The 19,735-nt window shown below is 43.2% G+C and overlaps 1 protein-coding gene across 8 annotated transcripts in view; it reads right to left on the reverse strand.

Annotated features, from left to right (window-relative positions):
• BEND7 (BEN domain containing 7) overlaps window positions 1-18,631 on the reverse strand; it is an 87,687-nt gene extending 69,056 nt beyond the window's left edge. For 3 of the 8 annotated variants that reach the window (XR_005069410.1, XM_037065933.1, XM_037065935.1), the window contains exons 1-2: window positions 17,948-18,630; window positions 15,661-15,744 (exon numbers count right to left, since the gene is read on the reverse strand). Coding sequence is in view for 5 of the 8 variants with exons in the window: in XM_037065933.1 (XP_036921828.1) it covers window positions 15,661-15,744; window positions 17,948-18,602 (739 nt within the window). In the remaining 3 variants the exon portion in view is untranslated. Of the gene's footprint in view, window positions 1-15,660; window positions 15,745-17,947 lie in introns of all 8 variants that reach the window. The other 5 variants (XR_005069411.1, XM_037065936.1, XM_037065932.1 and 2 more) reach the window with 4 other exon arrangements.
• Window positions 18,632-19,735: the final 1,104 nt, after the last annotated feature.

The raw sequence follows: 19,735 nt of genomic DNA on the forward strand, positions 1-19,735 counted from the left end.
AGAATACACACCCATGTACTGGGGGCAACGTCCTAAGGTGGGAACAAGGAACAACTTTCTTTGATATCTTTGTTCTATCTTAAAAAATAAATGCAAATATTATGCTCTGCTCTCCACCCACAGAACTGTGCAGGTTCCTGTAGCCCATGGAAGAACATGGGGCACCACAGTCATACACCTGCCAGTTAAAGATGCACTGACCTGAGGAGGGGTGGGTTGGCCAGCAAAGGGCTGTTGCTTTTAAGCCAGGCTTTTAAACATCCCCAGCTACACTTTCAAGGAATACCTTTGTAGTGCCCATGGCAGAACAGGCAAAACCAAGAAGAGGGTATATGATAAATGCCCTGGACAGTGTATAAATTATAAATGTTCCAGAAACGAAAGAGAAAAAGAGAGCATTTAAACTGGGAGGATGAGAGCTAACTTCAGAAAGATAGTGAGATATGAGCTGGTCAATTAAAGTTGGTCAGCATTTCCAGGGGTGCTTTTGGAAAAAGAGATAATAGCACTGAGCCAAGCTTGAGGGCAGAGGAAAACAAGGAGGGTGATAGTGAATCAGCTTAGTTAAAGTTAAGGCATTGAATAGGCAAAGTCAAAGAGAAAAGGACCTTGATATTTTTACTTTATCCTGGAAAGGACAGGAAATCAATGAAGGTTTTTCATAAGGGGATGGTATGACAAAGCTAGAATTACCCAAACCAGTTCTGTTTATCTACTTATTTTTCCTCCAAATGTCTTTATATCTTGGACAACTAACTTTCATTTTATAATAAACATAACATGGCTGCCCTACCAAATGTTCCCTTTTAAAATACTCATCCAAGGGCATGTTTTTATTGATTCTAGAGAGAGAGGAAGGGTGGTGGGGGAGAATCGATGTGAGCGAGAAATATCAATCAGGTGCCTCCCACATGTGCCCAGAACACACAACATCGTATGTGCCCTCACTGGGAGTAGAACCCACAACCTTTTTTGGTATACAGGATGTCATTCCCACCAACTGAGCCACCTGGTCAGGGCCCAGTGTTCCTTTGATGTGTAAATCCAGTCTTAATGACTGGGGCAGAAGTCACCACTTCAAGCAATGTTCAGGAGTAATGGAGACAAAGAGTTAACATCCCAAATACAGGGGTGAGGTCCTATAAATCTATGAAAAAGATAAGAAATAGTAATAACAGAAACAAAGGCAAACATGAACATGTTATTTACAAGTATGTTGTTTAAATAATTTCCCTAATTACTGTCATAAAAATTAAATATAGTATGAAATTGTTGACTAATCTGACAAAGACCATAGATTCATAAAGCCCATTTTTGGTGGAGGTGTAGAGATACAGTCACTCTCATATGCTTTTGGTGGGGAACCTTTATGGAGAGAAATTCAGCAATTCCACTTATGGGAATTTATCCTATGGAAACATCCAAACAAGTACCCATGAGGTATGTACAAGGATATTCGCTGCATCATTATACTAGGGAAACATTGGGATAATACAAACATTGTTCATTAGAGCACTAGATAAATTATTTATGGTATATCAGTATGATTAAGTTATGGTATATCTTTACATATCTACAAAGAATGAAATAGACCCCTTTACTGTCATTTGCAAACATGTGCAAGATAAACTGTACACTCCATGATGGTTGAGATCCTGATAATTTCACTCACAACAGGATGACAAGGGCCTAACCGCCTGGCTCACAGAAGGCACCCAACCTGTGTCTAATAAGTGGAGATGCACTTAAGTGAAAGAAGTTGTAAAATATGATATATGATTCCATTTTCCTTTTTTGTAACACACACCCATACTTTCTACACACACTGTATTTTTAATAGTGGTTATATCACTGGAGAGTGTGATTGGAACAGGATCTTCTACTTTTCACCTTGTTTTCAAGGTTATAAATTCTAACTTTAAAAATGGTTTTAGAAATGAATGTGTATTAGCTTTTTGCAAGAAAAAAATCATCTGGAAGAATGATGTATACTTTCTACTCTTTGGTATTCTGAAGCAGGGTCTAAGGGAACTGGTGGAGGAAGCTTTGGACGTACAAACACTGTCTATTGTGTTACCCAGGAAAGATGATGTTGGGCAGGAATGAGAATGAGGTGGTTGGAAGCAGCAGCAAAACAAAGTCGGGAAAGGAGGGTGCTGGTTGTGTATATTTCGCAGCCCCTGGTGTACCTGCCTAAAGTTACTTCCTCTTGAAGCTCATTATAAGCCACGTATTTTAAAAAGGAATTTGGACATATGTAGGGGGAAAGAGTCAAAGATACCATCTAGGAATGCGTCCTCTGTACCAGACCAGGCCCTCTGGCAAACACTCCACCTACACTGAATCCTGGTAACAAGCTAAAAGGTTCAAATATCGATGAACACCTTTGACTCAGGAGAGAAGGACTTTGAGATTACAAATTTAAGCTGGATGCAGCAAATTCCAAGGTCTAAGCACTTTATGACTCTACTAAACTGCTCAAGGAACAGGCTGAATGACAGGAAGGACTCCTTTCACAAAGCAAGGGAGCTGTGTGGCAGATCCAGGATCCATCACGAGGTGCTGGGCGGTGTGCACTAGTCTGAACCTTAAGCTCCTAGTTGTGTTAACACACACAGTGGAAGCAATGAAGTAACTGAACTATCTCTTTGGATTCCAGCTTAGCTGTCCAGTTTCAAACTACAAAGAATAAGGCTCAGATGGTTTCTTTAAAATTGGAATCATGGCTCATGAGAGTTCTGTTAGTTCTATTAAAGCCAAATATTAAACTTGGAAAAAGTGGAATAACAATTTGTGTTCATGATTATGTGAAACATACAGCAAAAGTCTTCAAAGGTTGATGATACACAAAGAAAAATATAGTAAACTACAGATTTCAAGAGCTGCTTCCATATTCCTGCACCAGTATAACCAAAATCTCATCTTCATCCAGGAAGAGATAAAATAAATGTTCATAATCTACTGTTTAGAAAGAGATAGTCCTTTGTAGCATAATTCAAAATTCTGATCCTCTGTTCTCCTGAACAGTAAACTTCTAAAAGAACACTAACATAGAAGTACACATCTCCACTCTTTGCTACCTTGGATCAGTTAAGTAGGAACATGGTTAAATACTGGCTGTATTACATTTTTTCAATTGTTTAAAACTTTTAAACATCTCAAATTAAATACAAGTCCTGTTGTATAGTTTCATCTTCAATGTAAAGAATACTAGTGATAAATCATTAATTACCAGCACCTTTTTCTTCAAAGAATCTCAACGAATTCTGACAATTGGCCCCAAAAGCACTTGGAGAGGGGCAGTCTTCCCTGGGGAAAACTAATGGGAAATCTCCAGGGGAAAGGCAACCATAGCTTTAATCAGTGGCCTCCAAACATTTTTGACCATGGTTCACATCAAGAAATGCATGTTTCTTGCCCTGGCCGGGTGGCTCAATTGGTTAGACTGTGTCTTGTGCACCAAAAGGTTGCGGTTTGATCCCCAGTCAGGGCATGTACCTCGGTTTAAGGTTCCATCCCTGGTCAGGGAGTGTACAGGAGGCAACCGGAACGACATTTTTCTCTCTTTCTCTCCCCCTCCCTCCCTCCTTCCCTCCCTCCCTCCCTTTATCTCTATCTAAAATCAATAAGCATATTCTCAGGCAAGGATTTAAAAAATATTTTAGAAAGAAATACATTTTTCCTGATGACCTAAACACACATATATGTTTGCCATGCACTTAAGTGAAACAAGTCTCATGAATTTATCCTTCCTGCATGTAATGCACTGATATTTTCTAGTCTGTTCTATTTCACCATTATTATTATTATTATTATTATTATTACTACTACTACTGCTGCTGCTGCTGCTACTAGTACTACTGTTGTGGTCAGTGTTGATGACAATCTGCTTAATTGATTTCATGACCCACTTTTAGGTCACAGCCACCAGTGTAAAAAGCACTTCCTTAAGTGTCAACGTTTTTCAGGACTCTGCCTTCCACACTCTTTCTGGCGCCACCAACATTCTCTCCCAGCTCCAATGACTCTCTCTCTATGTGAGGACTCCAGTCCTGACCCCACTTCGGGGCTCCAGACCCACACCCTCAATTGCCAATTGGACTGCTCACTTTCACATTTCAAGAGCAACCTTAAAATCATGTCCAAAATGTATTTTATGACAACTCTTCACAGGCCCTAATAACTAGCACCTACTCTGCTGTCCAAACCAGAAACATGGGACTTATCTTTCTTCCCCTCCTCCTCAGACAATTAACCACTGAGTCCTGCTTATTACAACTTCTAAATTACCCTGAATCCTACTTCTCTCCACCCACATTTCTATTGTCAGTTGATGGGGCTACCACCAAAGGCCTTCGGTGTTGCTCCCCTCCAATCCACATGTCCCCCTGAAGCCAGAGTGACCTTTCAAACATGCAAATCTCACTACAGGACTCACCTCAGCAGGATGCCAAGAACTTCAGGGTGGAGCCCAGCTCCCCACCCGGCTTACCCGTGGGCCTCCACATTTGGCCTCCCCCTCCTCTTACTCCAGCCACATCCTGCCTTATTCCAAATTAGTGGCTCTCAAGTCTGGATGCACATTTGGATCACTGGGACAACTTCAAAAATATCAGTGCCCATGCCTCACTTCAGGACAATTAAATCTGAATCTACATAATGGACCACCAAGGGGTCCTCTGCTTTGGATGTAATGAAGGTCTTGGAAGTGCTGTCACCCACCGGATTCACACATCCTCAGCTCCGACCCCATACTTATCCCCTAAGACTCAGCTTAAATGTCATCTTCTCAAGGGTCATATTCATTAACCCCCAGGCCTGGGGAGGTCCTCCATTCCAAGTTCCCACAGAATCCTTAATTTCCTTTATCACAATCTAGTAGGCTTTAAACTTTCCTAGCCTGCTATTAATGGCTACTCAATGAATACCTACAAATGAATACAAGAATAAGTAAATTCTACTCTCAAATATGACAGAAAGCCACAATTGAGAAAAGCTGGAAAAAAAGGAACTATGTGCAAAATACAGACGTGCAGGACATAAACCAACACCTATGACATCTTTGAAAGAATTTCTCCCCCTTTCTGTGGAGTGTGCGGTACTGGCCAACAAAAGGCCACTTGGTGCCTATAATCAATCACGTCTTCTTATGAAAGCGTTCCCAAAGGCACATATCTCATTGTCATTGTCTTCCTAGTTCATCAAAGATGAGCAGGAAGTTGTGTCTCCCATTTGAGAAATGAGAAGACTGAGCTGCTTTCCCAAAATGACCAAAGTAAACCAGAAGCAGATGCCCCTGATCTGGGCCACACACCTGCTGCTGTTCCAGAGTGAACCGTGGAACAGTGGACTTGTCGAGAATGCCGAAGCTAACATTCCTGTAGCAACTCCTTCTGAACTGCATTTCACGTAGTACTTATTAAGGTGCCCATTAAAGTCTTGCTGGTAATTGAAAAAATTATGTATGTGCAATGAGAATGAGTTAATGTTAACAGAAGAACTTTAACTTTTGCATCTCCTGATTTTTTTTACTTTTATGTTGTACCTTGACCTTGCATTTTTGTGGGGTTCTTTACATTTTATATGTAGGTATAAAGTCATATTTGAGATATAATTCCATTAACCATACAAGCAACCTCATAAGCTATTATGTTGCATCAACTTTTTCTGTAGAAATAAATTGTTAAGGATATTATTCCTGGAACAGAATAAATTCTTGGAATTACTGAGTAACTTATGTGCGTACCACTGTTCCAAGAACACATTACTTATTTTATCATGACAAACTAAAGTTATTAATCTTCTGCCTTCCATTTCAACAATGAGAAATGCTGGGAGATGCACGAGCACCTGCATTACATTTCGGTTCAACTTTATATCATCCATAAACATCTCTGTTTGGACACCTCATCCAAACAAATGCTCACAGAATACCCTATGTAGCATTCAATTTTATGAAACTATAAAAGTTCCTTGCTGTTAATTACAGAGACAAATGTCTCATCACACATTTGGTTACCAGATAGCATAATTAGTTTTCTCCATTAACCTTTCAGATATAAAATCTGATTTCCAAGTAAAAAAAAAAAAACATTGTAAAACCCTTAGAATTCAAGTAGCACAGTATATTTGTACATGTTTGGAAAAAATATGCAATACTAAGAAAACAATTTCATGAATTATTATTTATAAGGATACCGATTGTCTGGAATACTGAAAGAAAATCTGTCTAAACTTATTAATGATTTTATAATATATGATCAAATATGTATGTAATAAGCTGTCCTTTGTATAGAAAGGAGACACAACAACTTGACCATGAATGGAATGTGCCCTTTGATCTCTCTTCTGGGTATGGTGACGTGGCTCCACTGAGCCACCACGGCCTTTCCTTTGTTCCCCAGTCAGACCGGCATCTGACAGACACCCCATGAGGGAAGGGTCTCAGGTCTATGGCAATGCAACAGTTTTTCTACCCAAAGCTAAATGACCCCGTAGCCTTGGCTTGCCAAGGACCAGCTCTAGCTCATATATGCAGGGGTGGGTTTTTTGGTTAGCTTTTTAAAATTTATTTATTTTATTTTACAATTTTTAAATTGTTTTTCAAGTACAGTTTTCTGCCTTTTCCCCCCACGCCTCCCCACCACACCAGCCCTCCCCGCCTCCCTCCCACATTTCTACCCCCCACCATTGGGGTTCTTTACATTTTATATGTAGGTATAAAGTCATATTTGAGATATAATTCCATTAACCATACAAGCAACCTCATAAGCTATTATGTTGCATCAATGTTTTCTGTAGAAATAAACTGTACACCATTGTTGTCCATATGTCCTTTATAATTGTTCCTGTAAACCCCTCGCCCTTTTCCCCCATTACCCCCTCCCCTGCAGGGGTGTTTTTGATTGTCACAGTGACTAGATAGATGGGTGTTCCCAACATTATGTATATATTTATGCTGCCAATGTTCAGAGGCTTGAATCCAAACTTGCAATGTGTGGGTCAGTCCTGCATAAGACTGTCCTGATTCAGCAGCCCATCCCACTCAAATCAGCTATTTGGTGGCAAATTACACTTTAACATGTTTTAAATGGCATTCATTCATTTATCCAAAATCACTTATTGTGCATCTACTCCAGGCCAAGTATTATACACTACGAACACAGAAAACTCAAGGTCTTGTCCTGCAGGAATTCAAGCTGGGACCTGAGAAGATGTAAAGGATCACACAGACAAGGGTGGCAAAAGTCATTCTAGGCAGAAACCAGCACAGCATACGCCAAGGCCACAGTACTGCAATATTCCAGAGGGGCCTTCACGAGGTGGAGTGAGTCTGCAAGGCCTCAGCAGGGCCGGAGCCCACACAGGGGTACAGGGGGGTGCGTCCTATTTTAGAGTTAGACATACAGGGACCTGTCATTAACCTAATGAAAAAGAAAAATACATAATGAAAAATAAACATTCCCTTGTCAGTGCTGACATATTTTACTCCTGATTTGTGAGGTCCAGTTAGCTACTTGGAGGGTGTATAAATTTTCACCAGGAAAGCCACGGCTGGAGCTTATAGTTAAAAGAGTTGAAAAATAAAGTTCCAAAGTGGCCAATTTTACCACTCTGTTTTGAATTTAAAATTGGAATCTCACTCATTCATTGAGCATCTGCTGACGTGTGTTCCATGACTAGCATGGCGCTGGGCTGGGGAGACACTGAGATGATCTCTGGGGAGTTTCCAACCCAGTGGCAGAGACACAGAAGTGAACTTTGGTAGAGACATGCTTGGGATGCTGTGGAAGGGCAGGCGAGGGGAATTAGTGAAGACCACCTGGAGGAAGTTAGGTCAACTTAGTGTCTTTATGGATAACAGAAAGCCATGCAAAGAAGAGGGAGCAGGGTGCCACTGTGGTATTCCAAGCAGAGGTGGAACGTGCAGCCACTGAAGTGAGAAAGTGACTGGCCTAAAAAGACAGGAAATAGGGCCCATTGCAGGCAAGAAAAATGGTTAGGTGTGGCAAAAGCCTGGAGGTAGGAAGTGTCTGGAAGAAGCACAAAGTAGACAGGTGGCAGTGTGTGCAGGGTCATGCTTACAAGTCTGAGTCGTAACCTGAGAGCCATAGATAATGAAGATGCTCAGGCAGCGAGTGCGCAATGCTCCTAGAAGCTTAAAGGCAGCCCCTGGATAAATCACTGTCGGCTCCCCATTTGCTCCCTTCCCAGCCCATGGCCCAACCCCTGCTATTGCTGTTGTTACATTCCTTTCCAGGTAATCTCCTCTCCAATAATTTGTTAACTTAAAAGAATAACAGACTTGCCGAGTAAACTCCTAGATCTATTTTTAACCTTGAAAAGCAAAACACACTGTTCCAAAACCTTTATTTTATCTTCTAGATGGCCAAGTTATTCTCTTCCAAAAGTAAAAATCTATATTCCCATGGGAACCAGTGAGGCTAAATTGTTAATATATCGCCTTAGATTCTGTCCATTGGGGGATTTTTTAAAAATGATTTGCTTAGAGCAGTGTAGGAAAAGCAAACTATCACACGTGTCAGTTATAGGGCGGTGGCTGAACCCACCGAGCCTTTATGCAAAGCAGAAGAGGCAGCTTTCCCTCAAGACCCAGGCCTTGAGAAGCAGGCCCAGCTCCAGCTGTATTCAGGGCTGCGCCCTGCGTATGCGACTTCTGCCATAGTCTGCTGTTGTTTAATGCATCACTTTGTTTTCTTAAATTAAGGTGGGAAAAGTTGCCTTGTGGACCTGAGCACTAGACAATGCTGAAATCAATTTATGAACAGGTCAATACTACCTTAAGCACTTCAATGTTACAGCAGAATTCCAAACCAGCAGAGCATATGCTACTTTCAAAAAGGTTTCAAGTTAAATCTTGCAAATCACTACCAGACACCCCAAATTTCTATGCTAGTTTAATATATTTAAAAGGCTTCTTTCAGTTAAATGAGGCATATTTTACTTTGGCTCACTAAACATCTCTAAAGTCTCAACATAGCAGTATATTTTAAAACAAATATTCAGAGCCCTACACAACAGTGTCCAATATGTTTACCCATTTAGATAACAAGTATTTGAACTTTTTCTTGAGATACCTTCCAATTCAGAAGAAGAAGAAGGGGATAATAACAATAAGAATGCAGCATTTTCTACTTTGAAAAACTGGTTTACCCCATAAAATTTTCTTTTTGTCGTAGGGGAACCTAATGAGGAGGTAGGGCCAACACTGCTGTTCTATCACAGAAGATAAAACCCTCAAGAGTTTTATCCAAGGTGTTATTAACTGTTCACCTGAGACCCCAACCAAGGTTTTCTGACTTTAAACCTATCTTCTTTCTACTATGCTTTATAAACTGAAAAGGCTCCTGGGTAATGTTTGAAATGGGCTTTAAAGGCTGATAAGAGAGACAGGATTATAATAACATATGGAGCGTGGACATGGGGTAAGATATGGGAGGAGACAGAATACTGGTATGGAGAACCTGGATGGTGAAAGGAACCAATGTGAAAGCAAGAAAGGTACTTCAGGAAAAATAATGAGAGGCCAGTTAGACACAAGGAAATGTTTTTGTAAGGGGGAGGAAGGAGATAAAGCCAGAAAGGTAAATTAGAAAGAGTCAGCCAACAGCAAAGGAGGTAGAGTGGACCTCACTTCCTCAGAGGCCGCATGGCCAAGCGCAAAGAATGTGGCAAGCCAAGTCCAAATCCAGGCTCTTATCTAAAGGCTACACGACTTTAGGCACTGGCATTTCCAAAAGCCCATTCTTTTCATCTAAAAAGGACACACCAATACCCTCTCAGAATAGGGTTAACTGAGATACAGTATGAGAAGTGCCCAGTGTACAGTAGATGTTAAGCACACCTCAGTTCTTTTCTTCCCAAATGGGCCCCAGGGCTGTCCCATGTTGAAGTTTTTGCCTACTTTTCTCTTACCTATGGTTCCCCCCTCACATCTGGAGGTCCCACTCTGCTGGGGAGAATGATGTGAGCAGAATGGGAGGGGGGGACTGCACTGAGCTCTGACATAGTGAAGAGTGCAGAACTGGATGTCACTACTACTCACTCTGTGACCTTGGGCAAATCACTTCCATCTCTGAGCTCCGCTTCCTGTTTGTGTAACATATAAACACCAACCTTATGATGCAGTTGTGATATTAACTAAGTGATGAAAAAGTGTGAGATAGTGTGTGTGTGAGAGAGATGAGAGAGTGCTTCGTTTTTTACTACGTTAATTAATATAAAAATTATGAATTAAATGTTTTCTTATCTCCTGCATCCAGGAGCAAATCCATGAAATTCTCAGACAGTAATTGAAAACAATAGGTCCCATTCTTAAAAACAGCCAAAGTGAAAGGAACTGAAGCCAGTCTGTCTGTGGTCTTGAAGAACATCCAAGGGACTTTCAGGTTGTCTCATAACGAAGAGCAAAGCAATCTTATGATATTAGTCATAATTTAAAACAACAGTGCATACAAAAATCATCTTGAAGCCCTAAATACCTTTTAAATAACTAAACTAAAAATTGTAAGCAGTTGCTTCACAGCACCAAACTTATAAATCAAAACTAATTAAAATTCAGGGTTATCATGACTTCTCATTTACACGGTAACTAGTTGGTAAATTAACAGATGGCGTAAAAATTACGCCTCACATCATTTTTAAAGGACAAAAAGTACGATAACCAGGGAATACAGAAAATTCAATGCACTTTACAATAAAACAACTGTTTGTACCTCTGCCCCGAAACTATTTTCGAAGCCATGTTTTGGACCTACACCACAACCAGATACACACCTTTAGCGCTGCAGGAAACCTTGGAAACCAGATGGAGGTGTTCGAGTGGTGATGAGGGTGACCCAAAGATCTGCAAAGATCACAGAGTGGGGGGTGGGGCAGAGGAATGTGGGGGGATGTGGGACAAGGTGCTCTGGGTCTCCTCCACCTGTCTCCAGCAGCCCCATCCCCTTTCGACTGTTAGAAATGCTGGGGGTTCCACATGGGAGTGGACTGAACAAAGCATTTCACGGGGTTAAGGGCCTGGTTCTGCAGACAGACCTTGGTTTTCTCCTGGTTCTGTCACTGAGTAACTTTGTGAACTCTCCAAATTCCTTATCCATAGACTGGGAATGATAATACTTTTCTTGGGACAATTAATGGAACAACATACACTGAGTCAGTAGCATAGTGTCTGACACACAGCCAGCTCTCTGTAAATGACACCTACTATTATTGGCCACATTCCTAACCCCAAGAGCCACTCTTAGTGTTCTGTCCCCTTCCTTCCACCACCAAAAAAGGGGAGAACGGACATGAAAAAGGTCAGGGACATGAGGCCAGAGTGGGGCCATGGTGCTGAGGGTGGAGCTTCAGAAAGAGAAGCAGAGGTGAAGCATTCTTGTTTCCAAACAATGTGCCTTCGGGGGAGCAGGGCTTTCTTTTCCTCTCTCTTGGACCTTCATTTTATTTGAGGTTGCTTCTCACTCTTGGAACTCTAGCCACAGATACAGTGAAACATCAGAGCTTGGAAGAAGGCCAGCTCCCAAGTGATTTCAGGCCAAACAAGAACAGGGTAGGACCCAGGCCACTGGACTCTGAGGGAAGAGCCCTCCCGCCTCACACATGGACCTGTCCACTTCTCAGGAAAAAGAATTACACTGTAGTTTGGGTGTAACTCTCTTACTTGGAAAAGTGGGAAGGAATTTTTCGAGCATGTCATCTTTGAGGCGTCTCTGGGGACTCTGGTGGGGACAGCTGTCATCAGGAGAGAAACTCAACAATTCAGAGATGGAAATCCTGCTCACTTGGACTGGCCACTATACCTGTGCTTCAGTTTCTGAAAGTTGTATGGCTGGACCAAGTATTAAAAAGAACCTCAGGTTCTGGCACATAATTGGAGCTCAATAAATATTTGTTAAAAGAATGCATAATTGATGTTGCACACCTGAAAAATAGACATGTGTCAAATTCATATACTGTAATAGTAAATCTAAACCAACATGCAATGTATATAAAGAGACTTTAAGTGTTTGTGTTATTGTTCTAAATAAAAAATTAATTAACTGCCTCACTAAAATACTTTCCAAAAGTGCCTTGTTACCAGTTAAGGTTTCTTTGATGATCCTTGACTTGCCTGGCTCAACTTGCTAGAGGGAACAGATCTTTGGACAGGAGATTTGAATTTACTCTGGGTTCTACTGTTTGTGAGCAAGTCACTTAATTCGGAGCTTGTTTCCTCCTCTGGGCAGTGGGATTGATAACAGCCACCTTAACCACCTCACAGGAATACTGTAAAAATCATGAGATGTCAGATGTGAAGGCATATTCTCAACTATGCAGTGTGGCCCTCATGGAAAGTCTGATTATATTGACCCTCTTATTTGCTGCTGTGGCTCTCACCACCCCTCCCACCTGCAATCTCCTCCAACTGCCCCTGTCTATTCAAATCTTTCCCTAGTTCAAGGTCCAGCCTCTTCAGAGCTCTCCACTGGACCCTGAATCAGGTCCTTCCTTCCAACTCTGCTTTTGCCCACTGCCCTAAATGGTTCACAATGGTCATTTAATTATTGCTCACACAGAGAGGCAGTACAGGGGATGTTTACAGCTCAGGCAGAGCTGCAGGGGACAAGTGCCAGCAGTGGCACTTGCTCTGAGTCTCATCTACAAGACTGGGGTGATACTGATTCTTACCAATTTGCTCTCAGAATAAATGAGATCATTCCCAAAAAGAACTCAGTTCAAGACAGTGTACACAGTAAGCACTCCAATAACTGTAACTGTTATGACTACTGAATCTTGTTCCTTCACTGTGTCCTGAAATTTGTCCTATCTCCTCAACTGGGTTTTCATCCTTGAGAGCAGGGACCCTGTTCTATATATTTATTTCATTACTCTCAATCCTCTTCCATTCCAGAAACCCCACTTTCATTCTAGAAAACTGCTGAGTTCATAGCCTCTTCCCCACAAACATCTGTTGAATTGATTAAAAGGAGTTAAGTAGTTTTTCTCTAAACAGCACTCAAATCTTCACATTAGTCCATTGCAGCCAGCCTGACAAAGTCGTTGTCCACGGGGCAAAGTAACCTCTGCTGGCCCTGTTATCACCGAAAATGTGCGACGCCCCGAGCGCACAGCCGAGCCGTTCCCACTGTAGAGCTGCCCTCCCGTGATGGACGCCCTACATAGTCAACAGCCTAAAAATATTGCAGAGAAACAGATTTCCTGTGGGGACTTCTGCCAAATTCTGGAGCACTCTCTTTTCCCAAGACACGAACATGAATCTAGGTGCAGGTAGTGTCAAGGGTAACACACATGTGAACACATAAAATCCCATGCAACAACACAAGGGTCATGTTTTAGGCTGCATTATAGGTAAAACAATTCTTCTGGTGTTCTGTTAACAAATTTCCTTGGACGTCATAAACCTCACACCATTTTCTACACAGTAATAAGTAATATTTTGGATACACGCTGACTTAGAAAACAAACACGATTTAAATCTATGTTTTAGAAGAGTAATTACAAACTAAAAACGACCATTTTATAACATCGTCAACAACAAAACTCTCAATTTTGTATGCTATCCGTAACTATTCCCAATTGCCCTAGAAATTATGTTTGTGTAATTACTTGCTCTTCCACTGGAGATTGCAAAATAAAATGTTTTTTAGGAACCACATCAAACCTTGCCCACGATGAGCAAAAGATTGAGAAGTAACCCAGGCACACTTTCACACCATTCAGTCTTTTGTCTCTTAATGTCTAAGGCCTTCTTGCCCAATTTGGAAAGCTTATCCCAACCCTGGTCTTTCACTGATGTTCTCTTATTGCCCTGGACTTGAGCGGGGAAAAATAAAAGCAGTCATTTCTGCCTCTTTGAGAGTGTGCATTTTACTGAATTTTGCGTAGTAGTACCTTCCCATTCTTCACCCTCCACGCTCTCATACTCGGAATCAACCTACTGGAAAGCATCCTTCCTACCTTTCAAGCAGAAAGGAATGGGGGGGGGGAGGGTGCAGAATACTAAACCAAAGACATGATGTTCTAGTTCTATGATAAATGTAGAATTTCTACTACTAATACACAAATTCTTCATTTCAAATGGATAAACTGAATGGTACCTAGATACAGAATTCCAACCAATCCTGTTTAGGGAACTGAAAATATAGAATTCCAACTGATTAAGGAACTGGGAAGAGTACAATCCAAGAATATTCTCCTTCTGGGTCATATCATTTCACTTGACTATTAACATTTTGGTTTTTAGTTTTCTTACCAATAAATAGGTGTTGAGAGCAGTGCTGGCCTCGGTAATATTCTCTCCCTCAATGGGAAGATTCATGTGCCTTCAATGATCGCTTGTGTAAGAAATGCTATGTCCCTCCTATTTTCTATTAATCTCTGTTTGACTTCTTAGTCATTTGCCACCCACACTTTCTCTTCCTCAAAGCAAAGAGAGATCCTGGTGACAGAGTACTACATGCATCTGGCTTTCACGTTGTTTTAAGTTGTAGCAATACATACCTGGTCTGAGCAGCAACCTGCTTCCTGAAGCCCTGTCAACTCTCCCCGGGGGGATGGCAATTCTGGCCCTTGCTTTTAATCACTCTTGTCCAGACTTTCTCCCCTTCTCTGTTTCCTTGTTGTACAGCATCCAGCCCTCCCCCTACTACCAGCAGTGGAGAGGCACCCAGGATTGGCAAAGCCAGAGCCAAATGCCACCATTTACTCTCCACTATGATTTTATGGGTCCTCCACTCCTAGAGGCAAAATCCCAATTTTGGGCTGATGGTCTTCAGATAACAAACTGCACATGTAAGTTACCAGAAATTACACATAAGAAAAGTAGCAACATCTTGGGGCTACCTATTCATTCATCTTGCAACTACATTTGTCAGAAGGTCTCAGAGGCGCTGCTTTTGCTCTGTGTCCCTGAGCTGAGCTAGGAATGAGGACAGTGAGAGCAAAGCATAGGTAGTCTCTGACCCCAAACATTGGCAATGAAATGAACACAAAGCCAGGAAAACGGGGAGTTGTGCTGTGATAACTGGTACTAACTATCAAGAGGGGGTTAGGCAGACAATCACACTTTTATTTTCCTTACGCTTTTGACTGTAGATTTAATTTAATTTTGTCATGGCAGGATTAGCAACCAGGCCACAAAGGTGAAGGGACATAATAATAAGACAGCGTATTAATCCTCTATCCCACCCAAGGCAGAGAGGTAAAACCAAACAAATAGCAGCTTCCTGGAAATTGAATTTCTGTTATCCAGATGTCAAAGATGTAATACCCCAATTACACAAACTATTGCCAGTGAAGCGTGCCAGCGAATATGCAATGTAAATGGGGTGAGCACAGAGCGACAAAACTGCCCCGTCAGCATCTGGCTCTGGGAGTGAGTGATAATTAGCACTGTGTGTAGACACTAATAAACATTTATGTCTGAAATTACAACTTTTACCAATGTTAATAAGGAATATATTGGCAATCTGTAAAATGAAAGGTCTTGAAAAGAGTGTCATACACTAAGCAATGGCAGACATTTCCCTCTCTGGCACAATCTTCCCTCCCCCGCGCCCCCCCACACACACACACCTCCCACCTAATTGCAAATGGCCACATTGTTTTGCTGAGAAATTAACTGACATAGGAACCTACCTAAAAAAATGGGGTGTGTCTCTTTGGCCTCCCCATTGACATCATTGCTGAATTCTGACAGCTTATATATCTCATGGTGATAATCTGGGATGAGAAAACAACCAAAAATTAGAATTCTAATGACCTGCACCATATGCATAAGCAGTGAAAACTAGAGTCTCATTCTATACAGTATGGATAATCTATACTTTAATTTACAAAATCAAGTTATTTTCCATAACTTGATCAACCACAGACTTTGTAGTTAGTAATAACCCCTAAAACTTTGCTTGTTCTGGAGCACACAAACTTGAAATATTACTTTGACTTTAGAAACAGTTTTGCTTGACCACATGGTTTTCACAGGAAATTTGGCCACAGATGCCAATTATTTGGCTTCTTTTCTTTCAAATGACAAGGATTTTTATAAGAAAACCCTGCCCAATCGTAGGCCAAGGGAGGATTCCAAATATATCTCCATAACCTGTTTTCATGAGCATACGAATAATATATGCGTTAGAGTTACCTGGTACGCTCAGTTTACCTAGAAAAATCCCCTCCTTTTAGCAGCTTTTAGGCAATAACACTGCAAAAATACTGACTTATTATTTCACATATAGTATAATTAGGATAAGAAAGATTTCCATCTTTCACACTTGAGTCTTCTGCATTCAGCTACTGTACTTTAATATGCAATAGTTTATTTTCTAATAAGCACCTGCAGAGCAGAGAGAAGAATCAGACCCATAATTTAGGGGGGAAAAGAAGTAGAAAAACTTGCCATGTCAGTCAAACTTCAAAATACAATATTTTACAAGCTTCTCTACAGAGGCTACTGTGCTTTGGCAATCTGTTTCTAAAAAAAATAGGATTGCCTAGGTATGTAAACAGAAGTTCCTTCTCAACAGCTATTTCTTCTTTTTTTTTTTTTTGCATGGGGGTGGGGGGGGGCTTGGACCTCAAAAAACAAGATCTATAGAAGTATTCTCACTTTTGAGATAAAGTAGTAAGTTCCGTGAGGTCGCAAATTAGAAAGCAGCCTGCATTCCTGAATGAATCAGATAGACAAACAGGCCAGTCACACAAGGAGAGATTTTTGAACTAAATGACTGAGTAATCGACACTGCTGAGGGGAAAATGTACATAGAAAGAGGAAAGAGCCAAATATTTTGAATTCATAAAATTACTTTAGACCTCTCTCATTAAACAGTGGCAACGAAAAGCACAGGAAACGTAGGAGCACATCTCAAACTGTTAAGAAAACCATTTTCAGACCAAGTGAAAGCAGGCTTTATTGACTCTGCATCATAGTTAGCTTAGCATGAAAATATCTATTACTTGCAATTGCCCTCTAGTTTTCATCAGCTTCTATGTGACTTCTTCAGGTTGTTAAGACAACTGCCTTGCTCTCTACTCTGGTGTTAAAGCAACCAAGGAAAAATTGACAGGTTCTGTGGTTTGATTTTGACCTCAAGTTGATTCAAAGGTAAACTCAACATTAGGACTTGTGACACTGCCATGGAAAAAAGTCACCTGTCTCTCATTCAAAGCGACACAATGCGTTTCCACAGACATTTTTCATCTGTTCTTACCTTAAGTTCTGACCGTTTTTTTAAAAAGTCTCATCAGGAAAATAAAGACTCTAACAAGTAACTGCACACAAAACGTTCAACTGATGATACTACTCAACTTCCCCCTCCCCTGACAGAAGCCCAGAGACTCTGGTGTACACCTGTTAAATCGTCAGGAACTGGCTAGATTTTTTTTAAATGATACTTAAGTAAACTCAACTGATAAGTGATCTATTGTAAGACACCTCGGCAACCCAAACAACGCATCTAGAAAAGATTTCGGATATCAACAATTCTTGCATGGGCTTGCATGGCTCATTAGCTTCTTTCTCGTTCTTAAAAGAACCACTACCACTCTTTCCCTTCTCTTTGGGGGAAAAAATCCCCAAGCCCATAACCATTGGTCGGGATCGGTGTCCGCACGGCCTGATGGAAAGGCAGTGCTCCCCCAGCCCCCAACCTGGCCGCAGGAGTGGAATACCAAAGAGGGCTCTCGGCTCCCCAAGTGTCATTGTTTGCTAATTTCCTTAGTGTCCTCCGACTTGTTTACGCGGAACAACAACCGCCTGCCTCTCCCCCGCAGAACTTTGCTCGCCTCCCGGAGTGCAGCTGCGGCCCCCCTCGGGAGGGAACTCGGGGTCCCGGAGCCCGGAACGGGGCGCGGGCCGCGCGCGGAGCTGTTTACGCGGCGCCACGTCCTTGCCCGCCGCCTGCACGCCCGGCTCGGCGCCGCTTACCTCCGCTCACCAGTTTGAAGCTCTGGGATTTCCTGCTCCTTTTCCTCTCGGAGAACTCCATGGTGCTGTAGGCAGGGCTGCGGCCGGGGGCGGCCGAGGCGGCGGCAGCGGCGGCGGCTTGTGCTCTTGTCACCCGGCAGCGGGAGCGCCGGGACCAAGGTCCGTCTGTGGAATCCGCAGGGGGGAGGCCAAGGGAAGGGAAGAACCACCTCGAACCCTCTCGGGGGCTGCGGCGCGCCGAGCTCGGCAGGAGGCGCTTTCCCGGGAGAAGTTGCCCCCTCCCGGCCGCCCCCCGGGTCCCCTCCACAAGCCCCCCGACCCTGGCTCCTTCCCGGCTTCTGGGAAAACCCGGCCGGAGCTGAACTTTCCGTTGGGGAGCGAGTTGGGGGCGGGGAGGGCGGGCCGGGGCGGCGGGCGCCCCGGGTTGTCGCCGCTGGCCGGCCTGGGCGCAGCTCCGGACGCGGCGGTGGCGTTGGCGAGCGCGGCCCAGGGGACGCGGCGGTCGGGCAGCGGGCGGGTTGAAGGCGGCGGCGGCAGCGACGGGGTGCGAACCGGGTCGGGGCGCTGACCGCCCCCGCGGGAGGAGGGGCGCCGGGAGGAGGCGGTGCCGCCGGGACCCCGGGGCCACCTGCTGGCGGAGCGCAGCCGCGGCCATCCCCGGGGGCCCGGGCCGCCGCCACCCACTAACCTGGCCGCGCGCGCACCCTGAGGAAGAGCCGGAGGCCGCAGCGCCCTCGTTCGGCCTGGCCAGCCTTCCCCCGGGGGTCCTTAGGCCGGCGCCTCGAGGGTCGAGGAGCGGCGTTGCTGCAGCTCGTTGGCCTCTAGGCACTCCCTGGGGCGGATCTTGTTATAAATAAATAGTCCTGAGCGTCGGGGACCCTCCTGGTCTGCCCCTCCTCGCCTTGAAATCCAGGATGTCCAAGGGTCAGACTCACTGGTTTTAGGCAAGTTTTAGGCAAAACAAATGCTAAAAGCTTACTCACCTGCGCTCTTCAAGGAAACGAAGAGATTTTAGAATTTATTGGTAAGATGAGTATAGTAAGAGTGAACTTCAATTCTTCATCCCAATACAAGGAGGGAGGGAGGAAGATCCGAAGTTATATTTAGGAGAGAACTTGGAATGTGGGACTTGGAGCAGGTGGAAGGGTGAGGGGTACAATGTCGGGCGCTTGATTGCTCTGGCACTTAGGGAAAAAATGGGCAAGGCAGGTGCAGGGGATTCAGCCACTTGATATAATAGTGCCCAAACCAGTGATATAAAAAGCACCCCAATTCTTTCTCACAGCATCTTTAAGGTAGGAATGGAAAAGAAATTTACACCACCTAGGAATGGCTGTAAAGCAGGATCTGACATGCTTTAAAGTACCGGGCCAAACTGATCATTTCTAGACCCATTTCTAGAGAGTAAAGAGGTAGGCAACACATCAGCGCTGTGGCAAATTCAGGTGGCCCCAAAAGAGTATATAGGAATAAGAGAAGGGTATGTTGATAAATGTGGTAAGTTCTACTGTAAGTCTCACTCAAATAAGGACACACAGCCACTCAGGGTCCACTCTTACTAAACATATTCAGAGTGGGACAACTGGGAGGAAGGGGGAAGTTGGAGGCAACCAGCATAAACATACACGCTGAGAAGCAAAACCAAGGAACGAGGTAGCCAACCAAATAGTGGAAGGAGGGCCTGGTATGCATCCTGAGGCCTCAAGTATTATGCAGCAAGCAGGAATGCAATTATACCTAGCTAAGATGAGGGGGCACTGATCCTTTCGTTAAGCCCTAAAACAAAGG

The sequence above is a fragment of the Sturnira hondurensis genome, unplaced genomic scaffold (assembly GCF_014824575.4).
Source record: "Sturnira hondurensis isolate 20B ecotype Veracruz unplaced genomic scaffold, ASM1482457v3 Scaffold0016284, whole genome shotgun sequence".
Classification (NCBI taxonomy): domain Eukaryota; kingdom Metazoa; phylum Chordata; class Mammalia; order Chiroptera; family Phyllostomidae; genus Sturnira; species Sturnira hondurensis.